This window comes from Dryobates pubescens, chromosome 4 (genome assembly GCF_014839835.1).
Source record: "Dryobates pubescens isolate bDryPub1 chromosome 4, bDryPub1.pri, whole genome shotgun sequence".
NCBI classification, from domain to species: Eukaryota; Metazoa; Chordata; class Aves; order Piciformes; family Picidae; genus Dryobates; species Dryobates pubescens.
The window spans coordinates 38322041-38339989 of NC_071615.1; the positions used below are offsets into that span (position 1 = coordinate 38322041).

Sequence of the window (17949 nt, forward strand, 5' to 3'; positions counted from 1 at the left end):
TATGAAAAGAAATCTGTGGGTTCAACGGGACAGATAACAGATGTCTGCAATCTGCTTTCTCTGTGGGGTCAGTGTATTATTTTTAAGTGTTTTCAGCTCAGTGACAACCAGGGAGGGAGGAAAGGTTGAAGGAAAGAGACTAAAATGTCTGCAATACAAGTCAGGAGTTTTTTGCTGATGAGTAGTATATTCACTGCAAATATGCACTTGTGATTCGACCCAAGAGACTTCATCACTTAAACTAGAAGAATAATGAAAATATCAAAATAGTTTTGTTCTATTCAAAATGAAACATTTTGACTCTTAAATTCAAAGCTAAAATAAGTCAACTTTAAAACAAAGGCTAAGCGCATCTGAGAACAGAGTATTCACCCCACCACAAATGACGTTGCTTTTAAACTGAGGCTGCCTTACGGGAAAGAAAAAGGAGAACATTTACAGTGATCTTTTTTAATCTCAGCCACCATACTGGCAGCAGTACTTGCTTTCAACAGCAAGCCAGTTGAGGAACCTCCAGCACTCATGTGGAATAACTGGGTTCTATTTCCTTTGCCACCAGGCTGGATTAGAAATATTTTCTGATAAAGCTTTAGAATACAGTAACAATGCTTCCATGACGGAATTTTCTTCTTCATTTCTTTCTTTTTTTTTTTAAATGTCAGTCAAGATATGATACTGTGATAACCACATTATATAGTGCAATACTCATGTCAGGACACGTAGAAGAACTTGCTAAGATTCGTTTGCTTGCCATTTCTTCCACCTTTTATTTCTGCGTTTTTTCCAGATTAAACTGATGCCGCATAACATGCAGGTCAAAACAAAAGCACAACTTCCTTCATTCATGTTAATTAACAGAAGCCTTATTTTCCTTACTTGCAAAAGGTAAGTCAGTACTTTCTATTATACGATTTCTTTAGAGATGAAGTGCATAAATATATGGCACAAAATAAAAAACATAGGCAAGTTGAGAGGGAATCTTAAAAGTATATGCTCAAGAAGATGCTACAAATTGAGTTACTAGAAATAGGAACTTTTTCTGATTTGGGATTTGTCTGCATAAAGACAAAAGTAGATGTCTGAAAATCTCAAAGATGACATACTTAAGATTGTAAATGTAGTTTGTAAATCCTATGTTAATCTACTGAAAATAAGAAATGTATTTTATGCTATGGAGTGCCACAATCAAATTAGCATGCCTAATTTCACTGAATATTATTTTAGAATAGTTACTATAAACTGGAATAATTTGTTGTTGAACATATTCTTTGTTTCCCTGTGTATATTTTGGGCACTTAATTCATACAGCTGTTATTCCCAGCATCGAGTCTATGATGTTTACACAGTTCTCCCTGCAGGGCATTTGGGCCTAACAGAATCGTTATTTCAGCAGTATGTCCTAGTTTAATGACACTGCTACTTGAAATGCTGCCTTTTGCAAGTTTTTCCCCCCCTGGAATTAACTCAGCCCCTTCACACAGACATCAGAAAATCTGACCTTACCCTTAAGCAGGAGATGCTGGGATGTGAACTCTGCATTCTCAAGTACAGGGCTCTTAGCCCTTTAGACATGTAGAGTGGATAATGTGACAGCTGAGACTCTTGGTTTTGTGGACACATTTAAATCTTAATGCAATGTCAGTACTAGTTTCTGAGAGCGTGTGCTAATGATCTTAAGATATAACTAATTAAAATGATATATTAAGATTCTTTTCTTTCAGCAGAAGTGGGGATGCTCCTGTGTTCTCACTTCCATTCTTTTCTATATGACCACAACCAGAAAAAGAATTATACTTCTGAAGATCAGGTTTTAGGAACAAGTAATGAATATTTAAAATCACTGTTACTCATTTATGCTGAGTTTCATTTGGAAAACAGTATCAAATCATAGAAGACATGTGGTTGGATGGGACCTTTAAAAGTCATCTAGTCCAACCCCCTTCATTAAAGAGGGAAATCCCCAACTAGATCAGGTATGGAATCGTTCCATATTGCAGCTTCCATTTTCAAGTCAGTAAGGTATATCTTAAGTGCTTTTCAGCGAAATTTAAGTGAGTTTCTGAACAGAGAAGATCCTTTTGACAAAGGGTCAAAATTGAGATTTCAATTGAATAAGAAACTTAAGCAGGTGTTTCATTGAAAAGAAATGTCACAAGGGAGCTGTTAAGTAATTTCAAGATTTAAGAAACAACAAATAATAAGAATTTTTCTTTAATGAATATTTAAACATATTTAATCTCTGTTTTTCCAAAGACCTCTCTAGGTAGCTTAGAAATTCACACCTTAATTTATTGCCTTCTATTTTCAGTAAGTCAGTAATACTAAGTCTTTGTGTCCAAAATCTATGAACACTGAAAGGTTTCAAAATGTGTCAGAGTTCCTATTCATTAGTCACCCGCTTTGAAAGTATTCTACAGTATTGGCTTGTAGTCATTAAATAGTCTTTCTAAGCCTTGTGATATGCTCTCATCTTAATTTTGTGAAGGTAAGTACAGCAAGGTTCTGGCTTTGCACACAAGTACCCGCGAGGAGTATCCCTACTGGCATGCTCATAAACATGAAGCTTGGGAACAAAGTGTTAAGGAATGCCCTTAGGAAGCTAAGGATCATTACCATGATTTAACATAGAAGATTCTCCAATCCCAAACTTAACCTATCTTACTTCACCGAAGTAAATACAACACACTTGTATTTCAAAATATTTTTGCAAACAGCATAACCTTGAAGCATCTCTTCAGTGGGGAAATTCTTTACATGCTCATTTTCAGAGCAGAACCTCAGTGCAAGGACCTGGCTTTACACAACTGAATGATAGCTGTGGGAGCTCAAAACCTGGGAAAGTCAGGCAAGAGAAAACTAACAGAAAACCCCCAAAATTTATTTTTTTTAAATCATAAGAGATATTCACATGTGACAATGCAGGGTTTTCAACAAGTAATGCAGGATTGTCAAATGAGGAAGTGCTATTAAGTATGGAGACCACTGTGAATCTGACTTGAGCTGAACTTGCTGATCCTAAATCATTCAGACTGCACAAAAAATTCCACGCTGGTGAATTAAGACTTGTGGTTTAACAGACATCTAAAAAAGGGTTTTATTTTTACACACTGCAGGAAAATGCAGTGGAGTATTGCCACATGAAAATAACTGTTAGTGGAACAAACTATTTTGTGAAATAACGTAATTTGGAAAAATTCTGTTCAATAAAAATAGAAATCTACTTCTTTTTTTTTCACTACACAGAAGAAGAAACATTTTAAAACATCAGTCTCTGCTACAATACTTTACTTAAGACCTTACATTCTTTTTAAGAAATGCATAATCTTGCTGAATAGTCTTTCAATACCCAGAGAATCACTGCTTTTTTCAAGTTCTTTCAGTATCACAGTACCAAAGAACATAGGGACTGGAACTATATATTTTTGTAATTAATTTCCTTAAGATAATGTTAGAAATATCAGGTTCCTTAAAATATAGATGAATTTCAAGGTGAGTCTGCTAGCAGATGTTATTAATGGCATATGATTTATTGTGACATGAAATTTGATCTGAAACTCATGTTATTAGCTGAGCTTTTTATAAATTATAATTGCCAACTGCTGAAAATATGCAGAAAGACCACTGATAAACTGGCTTCATCTTCATGGCCTAGAATATCTACACTAGCTAAATGTCCAGTATCTCTAATCCTGCTGAACAAGTATAGTACATTGAGATGCACAGATCAGGCTTCAGCTCAGATCTTTCCACAGTGTAATTCTTTCAGAATGAGAAGCATCAAAGGCAGGAAGAGGAGGTTGTAGAAAATAAATGCTTACTATGGAATTTAAAACCAAACACACACTTGGGTTCATAATCTGACACTGCACAGGTGCCAGGCAGATTGAGTAGTTAAGAAAAAAGACCCCATCTCTGACAAGCACAAAATTTAGTGTTTTCAGGTTGAAAGTAAAAAAAGCTAGATAATATTCAAACATACTCAAACAGTAGTATATTCAGCTCTAAGACAACAGCTCCACCAGCATATTCTATCATCCATAAATTCAATGAAGGTTTGCTTCACAAGACTTTCCAAGTCACCCTCATGGAAAACTAAAGAAAGTCTATGGGTAGGTTTGCAACTACAAAACATTTGTGTTAATAATTACTTCTAGATATTCCCTGTTTATTCCCAATTACTTCATATATTACTTTCTTCTCCCCCATGTACCTTTAAATGTTAATTATTTCTGAAATATTGCTTTCACCCATCACAACTTAGGTACTAAATTATCTAAACAAGAAAATACAAACACAAGCACTGCGTTATGAATATCATCTACTCAACAAACCAGGTATTGAAAGAAGGGAAATTTACAGTGCATGTTGTAATACATTTTTCATCTCCAGAGAAGCTGAGATAACATTGCAAATCCAAAAAGCAACGCAAGGAACAGATGCAAAGCCTCATTCCTGAGTCTTTTTTTTATGTATCTGAAGTTGTTCAACGATAAAAGCATTTATGTGAAAAATGGCATTCACTTGCCCTTACTAAGAGCATATATGGAAGAGCCCTCAGTCAATGTACCAGTGTGCGTGTGGGAATGAAACATAAGGATCACCATCTGCAGCTGTCTAATAAGTGTTCTTCAATGTCTAATGGCAAAGTGTCAATTCAGAGATCCTCAGATACCACAATGCATCATCTTGTCCATGCTAGTCTTACAAGTCAAACATTTCACCAGTGGGAACAGTATATTCATAGTGCTATTCATTTCAGTTGAAATACCAGACATAAACCAGCTACACTACAAGCAATCTGTGAGCATATACTTACTATAAAATGCACCAATTTCCTCTCTTTCATAAGAATCAATATTTTAAAGGATGTGCAAAATTTAACTCTTCACAGAACACACCTTAATAACATGGAAAGAATCCTTTAATATGCAAATATTTATAGATTCTTACCTACTGTTGAACTTTTCTGGATGTTTTTCTCTCATAATATGGAATCTGTGGGCAATTGAAGCATCCTAAGAGGAAAAAGAAAAATGGAAATCTATTGTGACAGGAACAATGCAAAACAGAAGACAGAATTTGCAAACAAGACACACTGTTTGTAAGGTGCTTTGTGAACTGCCATTTTCAACAACAATAACCCTCTTATCATTTAGAAAGCTTGCAGGTACTCTGTTCCAAGAAAGGGATACATCAGAACTTCCTAATTCATAACAGTTGCTACAGTTTGCATTATTCCTTTTTTACAAACCAGACACGATACATCAACTGAAAGTGCCTTCAGCTTCTGTACAGCAAGGATCACCCACATCTGGTGAAGTTTTGCCACTCGTACTGTTCTTGTAGGAATACTGGTCTATGAAATTTATTCCTGTAGTAAAGGTGAGTGATAGATTCAACCAAGTTACTTTATATGTATATAGTTTGATATTTGCATATGGCCATTCTAGGTTTCTCTAAAATCTGGTAGAAATTAGAAATAAACACCAGGAGATATCTCATTTTCTGTTTGTCAGGGTATGAAGTCATGTGAGAAAAAAGATGATTAGTATACCAAAAAAGACATAATTAATTTATCCAATTATTTTATCATTTATCCAATTATTTTATAATGCAGTAAATTATGCTAACAATACACTTAACACATATACAGAATGAAATAGCTGTACAGAAGACTTATGTGTATTACATCTAAAAAAGAATCAAACCATTGCAGTGGTGGTAGCTGCTGAAAACAGAGTATCTGGAACTGATGAGCTAGAATCAGTTTTCACAGCATTTTCACATCCCCATTGCAGTTATGAAAAGAACATTTTCCTCATACCAAATCATGTAATATTTATTTCACATACTAACCATAAAACATTTACAAACTGGGAATTAAGAATGTAAAATGTTTTCTTTTCATCTTCTAATGTATGTATTCAATGAGGTGTGAGAGTAGGAAATCTACCAACTCTTCAGTCTTGCAGAAGATAGAAAACAGAGAGAAAACCATTTGGATCATGTTTTTATAAACATGTTTTTAAATGGTACATATATAAAAATATAAGAGGAGTTGTTTGGTTAGTAAGAAATTTAAATGAATTTCAGTTTTCATGTAAGTAAGTTTGACAAAGCTTGCAAACAAATGATCACTATAATCAACTATTGTGTATATGAAAAAAATACACCATTTATCAGCATATAAAATGATGAATATATATATATATAAAAGAAGAATTTGATAGAAGTATTAAATTTACTATGAAGTCTATAGTAACATTTTAAAGGGTTTTCAAATGGTGCAAATTAGCATTTTGGGGAAGTAAAGAAAGTATTTACTTAACATTGATATCATTGCTGATTACAAACATGAGTTAACATATTTTGTTTAAAATAATCTTCCATTCAGTCAACATTAATATAAATCTCAGACAAGCAAGCAAATATTCAGTGCAGATATATAGGCACCACATCAACCATTGGGGTTTATTTACTAGTATCCTAAGCAGAGCATATTCCAGTCTTTGAGGTTTGGTTTACTAACTCATGGGTACTTTGAAAAAAAAAGATAAAATTATCTGGACAGATTTACAACATTTAAGTAAACTTTTAAGACTATTATTAATAAAGCAATACAGCAGTCTTTCTACATATGGATGGAGCACAGCATAGAATTTTTAGGCAAAACTTGTGATCACTGATCAAATAAGATCAGCTAGTAGTATCATTAAATGCATTAACTTCATTGAAATAGTTCTGTTCAGGACATGTACACAGTTTGTTGCTTTATATATATATCACATTATTTGTTTAGGTTTCTATTCTCTTTAAGAATGGAATTGTCATTTAACATTTTACTGTTCTACAAGAAAATGGCAGCAGAAGTCCCTAGTGAATGGACTGCTATCAGTCATAAAATGCCTTATTGTTCTATCCTGTTATCCAAACTGTCTTCTGAAAGTTTCAGTGCTATATTCTCATGCTGCATTACTTTAAATTTATTTTTATGTGCAATTTTATAAGGCAAATATCCAGAAGTATCCAGGTGATCCCACAGTTCTCAGAGACGGATGAAATAAAGCTGACAGTAAACCCTGAGACATCACACTTCTAAACAAAGCCTGCCAGCTGAACTAAAATAATAACTCTGTTAACTTTAGAAAGACCCATTATTCATACTTTATCCTACATGAGATGTGCCAGCATTACAAAAGTACATTTGTTAGCCAGTCCTATATGAAAAAGAAATAAAGGGACTACTGTTGTAGTTAATTTTCTACACACTGAAGCAAAAGACAGACCCAAGACAACATGAGTAAAGGAGTAGTAGCATATATGACAGAAACTAGAAAACACTAATCAAGGACTAACTGTCTAATGAATGAAATGAAAAGGCTAACGTGCTTACTCATGCATAACAAATGCAAGGCACAAACAAGCTAGGGATCAATGCCCACTGCAGATGGCACACAGGCAGTTGTTTCCATGCAAGGTTGATTTGATAAAAATTTTCCCCTGCCTGAACATTTTTTTACTCCAAAACAGATCAACTAACTTAATGAGCTGAGAGGTTAAAAAAAAAAGTAATACACAAAGCTCGATTTGGTAGGCACAACACAAGACAGTCACGTATCAGACCAGTTTAACTAAAAGAAAGGCAAATTGTTGACTGCAATCCAGAGTAGTAACTACACACAAAGAACCTCAAAAGTAGGGGAGCTGCTAAGGTCTTCTTCAGTTTATGTTGCCCAACTGCTCTTTGGGACCCTTAGTTAAATCTATCGCAGAAGAGTTATTAGAATCCCTGGCACAGGGACCTCTTTCTGACCATAACTCTGCACCACAGAAAAATCTGAACCCAGCCTATGTTGGCTGCACACTAGCACAATAACCTTCTGCTTTAGATGGAAGAAAAACAAAAGAGTGGGGAAAAAACCAACTACAGTGAGTTTTCTGGTTTTGCAATGTCTAAAAACTTTTATTTGTTAAGAGAGTAGCATGTAGACAATTATAAATAAATGAAGAACAATAGAAAGCCTTCACAGTAACAGCAACCTGAGACTGGCTAGGAATGCAAGTTCTCTCATTTAGGAGCTCCAAAAATTGAAAGATGCAACCCCTGAATTCTGAGGAACAACCATGAAAAGTTTTGAATGTATGTATGAATGACAAAAGCTGAGGGTCCTTACTGCAAGCTGGTTTTGGGAAATAGAATAGGATTAATTCTAGCACACTTCCTTCAGCCATTTCAAAAAGAGGTACCTGTTTCAAAAAGAGGTAACCTGTTTAGAGCTTACAACTGTTTTAGGACCAATAGAGAACTAATTTCTTTTGTGTGTGTGTGTGTGTGCCACAAACCATATTAAAAGTCATCTAATTAACTATACTGAGAAATAAAGAACTATCCACATCCATGGTAAGTCAAATATTATTTGCACAATGTTGCCTTAATATGCCAACCCTATGTGGTACTTGATGTTGTGGTTGGCCAGTAAAAGATGAGAAATTATTTTTGCATTTGGTAATAAAACTGATGTAAAAGGGAAAACCCAGGAGTCAGTAAAGCAAACTCATATGCTTCATGATATTATCTAGCAAGGGAAGAAGTAAATCACTTTCTTAAAAGAAAGGTCATTTGACAGTCAGACACTGATCTATAATGAGTATCACCTGTGTGCATTCTTTATTAATTTTTATTAATAAAGTGATATGCATGCTAGCCTGAAATACAACTTTCCAGCAGTACTATACCTGAATCTAAATATTTTCCCTTTGTAAAAGTAACACGTAAGCACACACAAACATGCCTAACATTTGCAAGAGCTTTATTAATAATAATCCTAGGAGGCACAACACTGGCAGGCCTGCTGCAAAGGTGAAAGGAGGAGGAAGGTTTTACAGTATCAATGTATTATGAAGCTAGTGTCTTCCCCCCCCCCATCATGCTTCAGTCACAAAACTTGTTTTATACCTAAAGCATTCTAGAATTTTTCATCAGTATTTTTTCCCAGAAACACTTTTGCATCAAAATCAATGCTGGTGAGCAGAGCAATGCTGAAGACAGAGCATTTAAGGCAGAACTAAGTAACTAATTAGGCAATTTTGTGTTTCTGAGGATATTATAGTTCAGTTACATGCTACTATTCTAAAATACTTCATTTCTTTCAGGTAATGCCTTTAGTCATTTACATGTCATATGCAATATGTGACAATAGCCTGGATGAGAATAATTTCTCTGAACATTCATTTCATAGTATCACCAATCCAATCTAAAAAACCACCCAAACACCTACCCCTCCTTGTTCTCTTTTGCATGCCTCCCTAGTTTAGATGGTTACTACTCACAACTGTAGCATCTGGAAAGTGGAAATGAAGGAATGGGTGTTTGAAGGACACAAAATATAGTTTATCCCAGTTTAAATTCTACAAAACTGTAAACAAGACTCTTAAAAAAATGTACCTCTGTATTTGCCAAATATTCAGCCTGGACATACGCATGATGAACACATAGATATATACACATATAAATACCCTTAATGAGAACCTGTTCAGAGTCTGAAGTAGCAGGACTATCGTTCTTACATCTCACTCAGGTTTGTTTTAAATCCTGACAGTGAAGATAAGATAGAGAACAGACAGAGCATATCTGAATCTACTCCTAGGAAATGGAAAAAATATTTTAATTGAGCTAGGACATTTCTCAAAGTGACCTGCCAAGAAGAAAAGAAGCTTAAGTTGCTACACCTCTTTAATACCTTATGATTGACTTACACACATATATATTCATCTTTTTAATGGGTATTAGCATTACCGGAAAGCCATCTGAAGCAGTCTTTTCAGAGGAGTAACCTTATACATTGTGAATAACCTTATAGAAAGATTAATGTATTTAAAATATGTCTATCTATAAGCTTGCTGTGATTAGAATTTCCATTAAATAATAATTTTTATGCTGGTGAACAAACAAATGACCACTGTGCATCTTCTTTGGATATAAATGGTCTGATTATTTTTTTTTCTAAGATGCTTCTTTAATTAAGGCTTAATGGATTCACAAGGCTAGGAAGCTTAAGGGATAATTCAGCAACCTGTAGTCTTTGGATCAGAATGCAAATCTAACCTGACCAACCAGTTAGCTCACATCAGTTATTAATGTGGAATAGTAGAGATGTTCAAAAAGTATCATTGAAAATAGAGTAAGACAAGTTTGCTGCAGTGGCTTAAGACTAAAAATCATTTTCTGAACAAGAATCCTTATCATAATGCATTGCACTTCACACACAAAAAGGAAAAAAAAACCAAAATAAACACGAGAGACATGCTTTGTTTTAGTACTTCCCACCCCATAATAATCAACAGTTTCAGATAAGCAAATACTACAGCTGGTAGTGACCCAGTCTAGAAAGAGGTACTTAAGAAACTTCATGTTTTGCTTTGTTTGAATCATGCAATCTTTTCATAGTGGACTCTCAGTCATTTTTGATTGAATTACACAAGTTAATCTGAGAGACAAAGTAAGAGATATTCCCCCAAAAATTCATTAATACATTATTTTTTGTTGAAACTGTAGCTTCTACAGTTGTCTCAGTTTCTATTGGTATTCTGACCCTGTATGTCCGAAAAGGGTGGAGCTTAAGAAGGAAAGAGCAAGAAGAGTTTTCAAGCTCTTTTTACTAAAAGATAATAATCCACTTGTGTAAGAAAAAAAAATAAATCTGATAAACTTGTGTTCCTAGTTTTCCAAGAGGAACAAAGCAACCATCAAGATAATGATATGCATTTTGTCAGTGATATTCTTGACAGCCAGCCTCTGATGGTCATATTTAAATATGTTTCAGCTGTACACATATTACCAAGTCTAGTGACAATTCATATTTGAAATACTCATTTAAACAGGCTATATCTCTAAACCCAGGATGAAACATCAGTAACCACAGTATTTATAGATGGTAGGCAAAAAAATGCCCCATGACAATGCACCAGGAAACTGTAAGAAACTGGGGCCTTCAAAGTCAGATGTCTGCTGAGTTTCTGACACTGTGTGTGCATGACTTGGTACTAGAAACATTTCACACAATGTAGAAAGATATTTGTGGAGAAATTGTCACAACTAACTCATCCTTATTTTCTGCCTACATGTAATTACAGTATGAGGACAGGTACGCAAACTGACTCTAAATTAGAGTTTACTATTTATTTACTATTACTAAAACTAAATTAGGATTTATCATTGATCAGTTCCTATAGGGTGATCATATCTCATCCGTGTGGGGACCAGCACGGGTACCAGTCCTGTAAGTTAAGCATTTGTACCAGTATTTCAAGACTTTCTTTAAGAAGCCATTTTGGTAGAAACTGACACTAAATTTCTACCTATCTATATTTTTAGGTCACTAATTGAATTCAAGGACCATCAAAGACGACTGGGAGATAATGTATCAGACTAGATGACTGAAATAAACTGTGCTCCATGACTCAATACAATACAAAGGACACCTAACCCTGTAAGATGAGCTCTGCTGAAGACACAGTGTGTTACTGAGTACATCTTCCTTTCTTTATATTTGGTCACCCTAAATTTACTGTAACTAGAGAAGGGTTCTTCTAGATCTATACTGAGTGTTTATGTGGTCACTAAAAAGAAAAGAAGAAAAGTGATCACATGGCAATCAGCCAACATAGCCATACAGACTGTATTAAATATCTTGTATATTAAGAAGATCCCTGTGGTAAACCTCTAGTAGCATTTCTGATAACTGCTGATGGAGAACTGTGTTGAAATTGTCCCAAATTATTCTGCACAAATTTGATCATAACACAACCAAGGACACAGCTCAGACTGAAAGTCAATATAAATAATGGAATCCAATGAAACTGGCTATTGCTTTAGCTGTTCCTCACAAACACACAGCAATGGCTCACAGATATCTTCAGTAAAAAGCACAGAAACAAAGTTTACATTAAGAGCCTAACTAGCTTGAAATGAATGTCTTTCATACTCACCACTTTTGTAGTTCTGAGGAGAGAAAAGTAATTCTCACCAGAAAAATCAATTACTAAACATTTTTTTGGGGGTGAAATAATATTTATTGCCATCAGGCTAAAAACATAACATAAAGAAAATGACATATTTTAGATAAGGAATAATTACTTGTGCACTGTCTTGAAAAAAATAAACTCAGATTATTTATAGTTTCCAAACACTGTCCTAATAACAAAACAAAATAAAACATCTGAAGAACAACAATGAAACAATAAAATTATCATTTTGAGCTTTGATTAACTTGGCATTAAAGCAGTATTCTCAGGGGCTAAATTTAGGTCCTTAATTTAAGTGCCTAAACTGACAGGAGGATCTCTCTATCCTTCCAGGATGCTCAACAATAATAACAACACTCTTTGGAAAGTTTCTTCCAAAAGGCATGTAACACAAATTTCTGTTCTGGATTGTTGTTTAGAAAGGTTTTGTTATTAATCCTATGAGAAGCTGAGCACACCTAACTCTTAACTTTGCAAAGCCTTGCCTGAAATGCAACAGTTTGAGCAGCCTTCTGAAATCTTCACTCTTGTTTTATTGTCACCATTCATTTTATATATATATATGTATATTATCACCACTCATTTTACATGCTTATTTGTTTGATAAGGATCAAATAAAAAATGTTCACCTGACTTCTCCTTGGCAACTTCCCATACTTGTTAGTCAAAGACTTGGCAACAGAGACTGACAATTTTAATACATATTTATGTCATTCATTTATTTCCATAGTATTTATTTTTATAAGTATGCAAACCACTGAAACATCTCTCATTGAGTTACACTCTGAAATAACACTTTTTGCTTAATTGAAAAAGGTCACTGGTTTTTTTCAGTCATTATTTTTCCAATTTGAAAGTTAAATTTTTGCATTATAATATTATTTATTATCATCCCTATTGGTCAAATATTAATTTATTTAGAAACCAAACTTACTCATAAATTAGGGCTAGATGTTAGATTATTTACCTACAGATGTTCTCTCTCTCCACTGATTCAAGATCCTCTCCCTCGCAACTTCTATAGCCTCTTTGCTCTTTTGTATAGGTCTAAAAGCAACTTCCTTGACTTTTGTTCAGTATCTGCATTTGTTCTCCTATTGTATTGATCAAATTATTTTCTGACACCTTCTATTTTACTCTCTTGGTTTTGTCTTCAATTCTCTTATCCAAAAGATGTGGACATACAGGTATAAGATGCAGGTTTTCTTCACCTGCTAATTCAGAGTTGCATTTAAAAATGCTTTTTGTCTGTGGCAAGATTTCAGGATTGCCATGTTCACCTTTTGTAGTTGTATTATCATTGACATTCTTCACCACCTTCTCCACTTGGCTTATGGTTAATAAGTCAAATTTCTGGGTTTTTCAAAGGATAGTTGCACATTTCACAATATTTAATAAGCAGCTCTTTACTGCTAACACCAACTCTCTCCCTTTCAGGAATTTCTCTCAGAATCTTCTTCCAAGCCTCCCTCTTTGACATAGTTTTTCAGGATAACTGTCAGCACTCTTTTTAACTATTCCAACACCCATTTTCTCTCTGAGGTGATAAACACCACATCTATTTTGTCTTACAGGAGAAGAGCCCTTGCCAATACCACTGGCCTGCATATTCCATGTGTATATCTCCAGTGATGAAGAAATGACAAGTTCAGAATGCTTGTGGATGACTAAGAAATTTGTTCATTGTACTCAGCATTAGAGTTATGTTTATAAAAGCACCTTCCTCAGACTTACTCTTTCTGCTATCCTCAAATCTTTCTGGGTTACAAGGCTAGATATTCAGATGTAAGGTCCACCCATCAACAGTATACCAGCTTGGAGGTCTTTGTATTTATTTGGGATTTCACTTCTCCTGAAAATACTGCTCAACCAATGCTGCTTTGATAGTTACTTTATTACATTCCCCCTTGCTTTTGATGCTTAGTTTTTCTTCACATATGTTATTTCTGCAGCCTGCTGTTTAAACCTTTGTTGCAAAATATACCTGGAATGACAGAACAGGCTGTTATGGCCTGAAAAAAAAAATTCTGTACAAATAAGTAAGATCCTGTATTAAAAACCCCAGACACTATAAACATGCTATCGCTTACAGAATGAAAAGCATTTTCTGAGCTCAATATTTGGATATATGGAAAAGTCTTAAAATATATCCAAGTATGAACATGTGCTTATGGTAGGTGTAGTCAAATTTTACAGAACTGATTCACCTGTATTTTCCTCCTGAAACAAATCAAGCTTTCTCTACAGCTGCTTTAAATAAATAATTTAGATATGTAAAACATTTTACAGAGATGGTCTACCCAGCATACATAGAATACATAGAATACATAGAATAAACCAGGTTGGAAGAGACCTTCAAGATCATCGCGTCCAACCCATCAACCAATCCAACACCGCCCAAACAACTAACCCACGGCACCAAGCACCCCATCAAGTCTCCTCCTAAAAACCTCCAGTGATGGCGACTCCACCACCTCCCCAGGCAGCCCGTTCCAATGGGCAATCACTCTTTCTGTATAGAACTTTTTTCTAACATCCAGCCATAGATGTTATGAAGTGCCTGTTTTTGTAGTCTTTGGACATTAAAAGACTTTGAGGTCAAACGTATTTATCCAGTCCACAGACAGGTACTGTTATGCGGCACAAAAGGAGTAAGTCACATGTTATCATCAGAATGTTTGCACTTAGGGACAACAAAAAAAACCCCAAACTTCTTTATTACACTGAAGACATTAATAATTAAGAACTGCAAATATTTTTTTTTAGCAAAACTAACATGAAATTAAAATTGGCTTTACCAAGAAAACTCAGAAACACCCTGCAACTTAAAAAATACTAATCAATTCTATATTTCACTATTGGTTTATGCAATACTATTCAATAATAAGTAATCTCACAATTAAATAAAAATATGGTTCTTGATGTGGTCAGCAACCCTGGAACTTGCATTAAAGCCCTTTTTTATGATTTCACACCTACAGAATTTTGAAATAAAGAAGAAACAGAAATGCCTTTCATGTGCCATAGGTCTAAGTTTGCAGAAGACTAGTGACAAAGTCTAGACAAAGCGTGTGATAAGTGTAACTAAGAAATTCCTTAACTATTCTGGAAAAAAATAATAATTAAATAATTCCCTCTTCCAAGTGTGCACTTGCATAATGCTTTTTGCCGAACCATCTGGACAGGCTCAGTGCGTCATGGTTGTTTAGCAACTTACGGCTTTCATGGCAGCTTTGAATATATTACACCAGTATCCTATTCTCAGCCTCAGATTGCTTGGGAGGATTCTGTATCTGCACAAAAACTCCTTGCATAAGTCCCATTTACTCAGGATTTCCAACACAGATGAGGTTTTCCAGAAAGCTGTTTACACTAAATACTGAGGTGCAATTCCCCAAATTAATGATCTACTTTGCAGAGTTACCCCCCCAGGGGATCAAACTAAAGGGTGCGGCAAGCTGTAGTGCAAATGCAGGAACAAGCAGACTAAGAAAATAAATTCTTTCATTTCTTTCTTCTGTAAAGCCAGTATTGCTTAAAATAAAGCTCTTAGTTTGAAATAAGTCATGGAATATGGAACCATGTACATGCAAGAAATGGCAAATTGTTCTTCTACTGGCCTATATATTGCAGTATTAACAAATGACTAGAGAGCTTTATCATTTTGAAAATCTGCTAACATGGAGATATCAGTTCCTGTAGATCCAGTCAGGAGATAATTAAGGAACATGATCAAAGTCAAGTCCATAAAATTTCATTGCAAACAACTCGGATGGGACAGTTTACTTGAACTCCAAGCCAGACAGTTACATTATAAACACATTTTAGAGGTGGAAAACCACACTATTTTTTTGATAACAATAACTCAGTTTGCGTCATGGGAAAGAAATTCTGCACAAATCTCTGGTCTAAGCAAAAACACAGTGAAAACACCCTTTAACTTTCTACCTTAAAAAACAACAATGCAGTAAGCTGAAAGTTACTCCTGGATTTTTATAAATTTGCAAATCAAAGAGCACCTGTTTGTAAAGTGCTGCTTTGCTCAGCTACTTAAATAATGCAATCAATACTAAATGGCAAGCTTGTATTCCAAAATTTGCTACACACTAAGCAGACGCTTTTCTTGCCAATGTTTGTAGTAAGTAATCCTTCTAATTATAGCTAAGACAAATGTAGTTAATATTAAACTTTTACTGAAGAATAAATATCACATCACTATGACATCAGAAGTTCTCTAAGAGTATGAATGTATAATGGTTGTAACTATTTTATACAATGCTAGCATTAATAAGGGCAACGTACATCAGTTAAATCCTACTTTTACTAAGTCTACTTTTGCTAATGAACAATTGAAGCCTACAAAAATGTACACAACCAAAAACTACAAAACCTTACAGAGTTGAAAGAGCAAATAAAACATTTCCAAACTTTTGGGAAAGTCTGAAACGACTGATCAGTTATGTACACTGCATTCAAAGCCATCTCCTATCCAGAGGTATGGAATACACTATTCAGCCACTCCTTTAAGGTCAGCTTGGAACACAACAGATACTTCTTTCTACCAAAATGGAAGCTGCATTTCAAGTTGCCATTACGTTCCAAAGAAACAAGTCCATGTCTGCGTTTCCCAAAGGGACACTTCATAATGGCCTTCATTGATACGTTGTCTGTGACAAAATCACTGTTTCTGGACTAAGAAGCATTTCTTTCCCTTAGTTTTCTTTCAGTAAAAATACTTGCATCGTTCAAAATTACTTAAGCATCAGCTACAGCAATTTCAAAATTGTAAATTGTGCTTTCTGAATTATGGATGGAATTTTTGAAAGGCTTCCATTTTTATAGTCTCTTGAAAGGACAATGAAATCTATAAACCCCCGAGATTACAATTTCAGCATTTAAAATCTACACAAAGTAATTCAAACAAATGTTATGACATTTAAGATAATGAAACCCTTCATTTATGCCAGTGTGTCCTATTTCACATATAAGGAGTCAGAACAGATGTCCAAATACTGTAATGCCAGAAGAAAGTTAGGGCAAATCTTGATTAATACTCTCAGAGCAGTCCGTGGTGTCTCTTTAAAACTGGCATGTGTTACTTCAAAACATCTATTCAAAACCCATTCTAGGAAACACAGCTAGAAAAAGTGTTCCCAAGACAAAAAGAAAACAATAAAGCTCTGTATAACCCTTTTAGCAGTGTAAGCTGCGTATTATCGACAGATCATTCATTGCAATCAACAAATGATTAATTGCAAATTTGTTGCTAAATTGACCACGAAAAAGACAAGCTTCAGGGTACTGTTAAAGAGGAAAAACTTACGTTAAAAATGATTGGAGACTTTCTGTAGTGAATTAATTCTAATCGATACTCTTGTTGACTACACAGTGCAATAATGACTTCCTTAAATAGTGTGTGCACCCATTATTGTAGACATTCAAATTAATATTTAACCTAATGTCTTGCCCCCCCTTTTTTTGTATTCCTCCATCTGAAACAGCATTTTTTCTAATTTCACCTTTAAGAAGTACAGTCTAGCGTCAACTGCAACAGAAAACAGAATTTGCAATGTCTAATATCATTCATCTTGGGACACGTAACATGCAAGTAACAAACACTTCAAATACAAATGATGTTTAGTTAGACTACTTACATGAAAATCTTTTTAATTACCCTTGGCATGGATGAAATATTAGATGCTTTTCAGCATATCTACCTTACAAACTTCTGACAACTATGCAATCACTCAGTTTTGTGCAAAGGCATGATTTCAGACTTTCCTGGCTGTTCATCCTACTCCAGACGCAGTCATATAACTCAAAGCTAACTTTTTAATGATAAAGACACTTTTGTTCCTGTGAGCATCATTGTACTACTGCAAAACAGAAACCATTGGTGGGAGACTCCAGTCCCCAAACTTCTGT

At 34.7% G+C, this 17949-nt stretch overlaps 1 protein-coding gene across 8 annotated transcripts in view; it reads right to left on the reverse strand.

Annotated features, from left to right (window-relative positions):
* The window catches only part of DGKB (diacylglycerol kinase beta), a 350303-nt gene that overhangs the window by 129744 nt on the left and 202610 nt on the right, over positions 1-17949 (reverse strand). For all 8 annotated transcript variants that reach the window (XM_054161138.1, XM_054161140.1, XM_054161144.1 and 5 more), the window contains one exon: positions 4951-5015. In XM_054161138.1, the coding sequence (XP_054017113.1) occupies positions 4951-5015 (65 nt within the window). The remainder of the gene's footprint in view (positions 1-4950; positions 5016-17949) is intronic.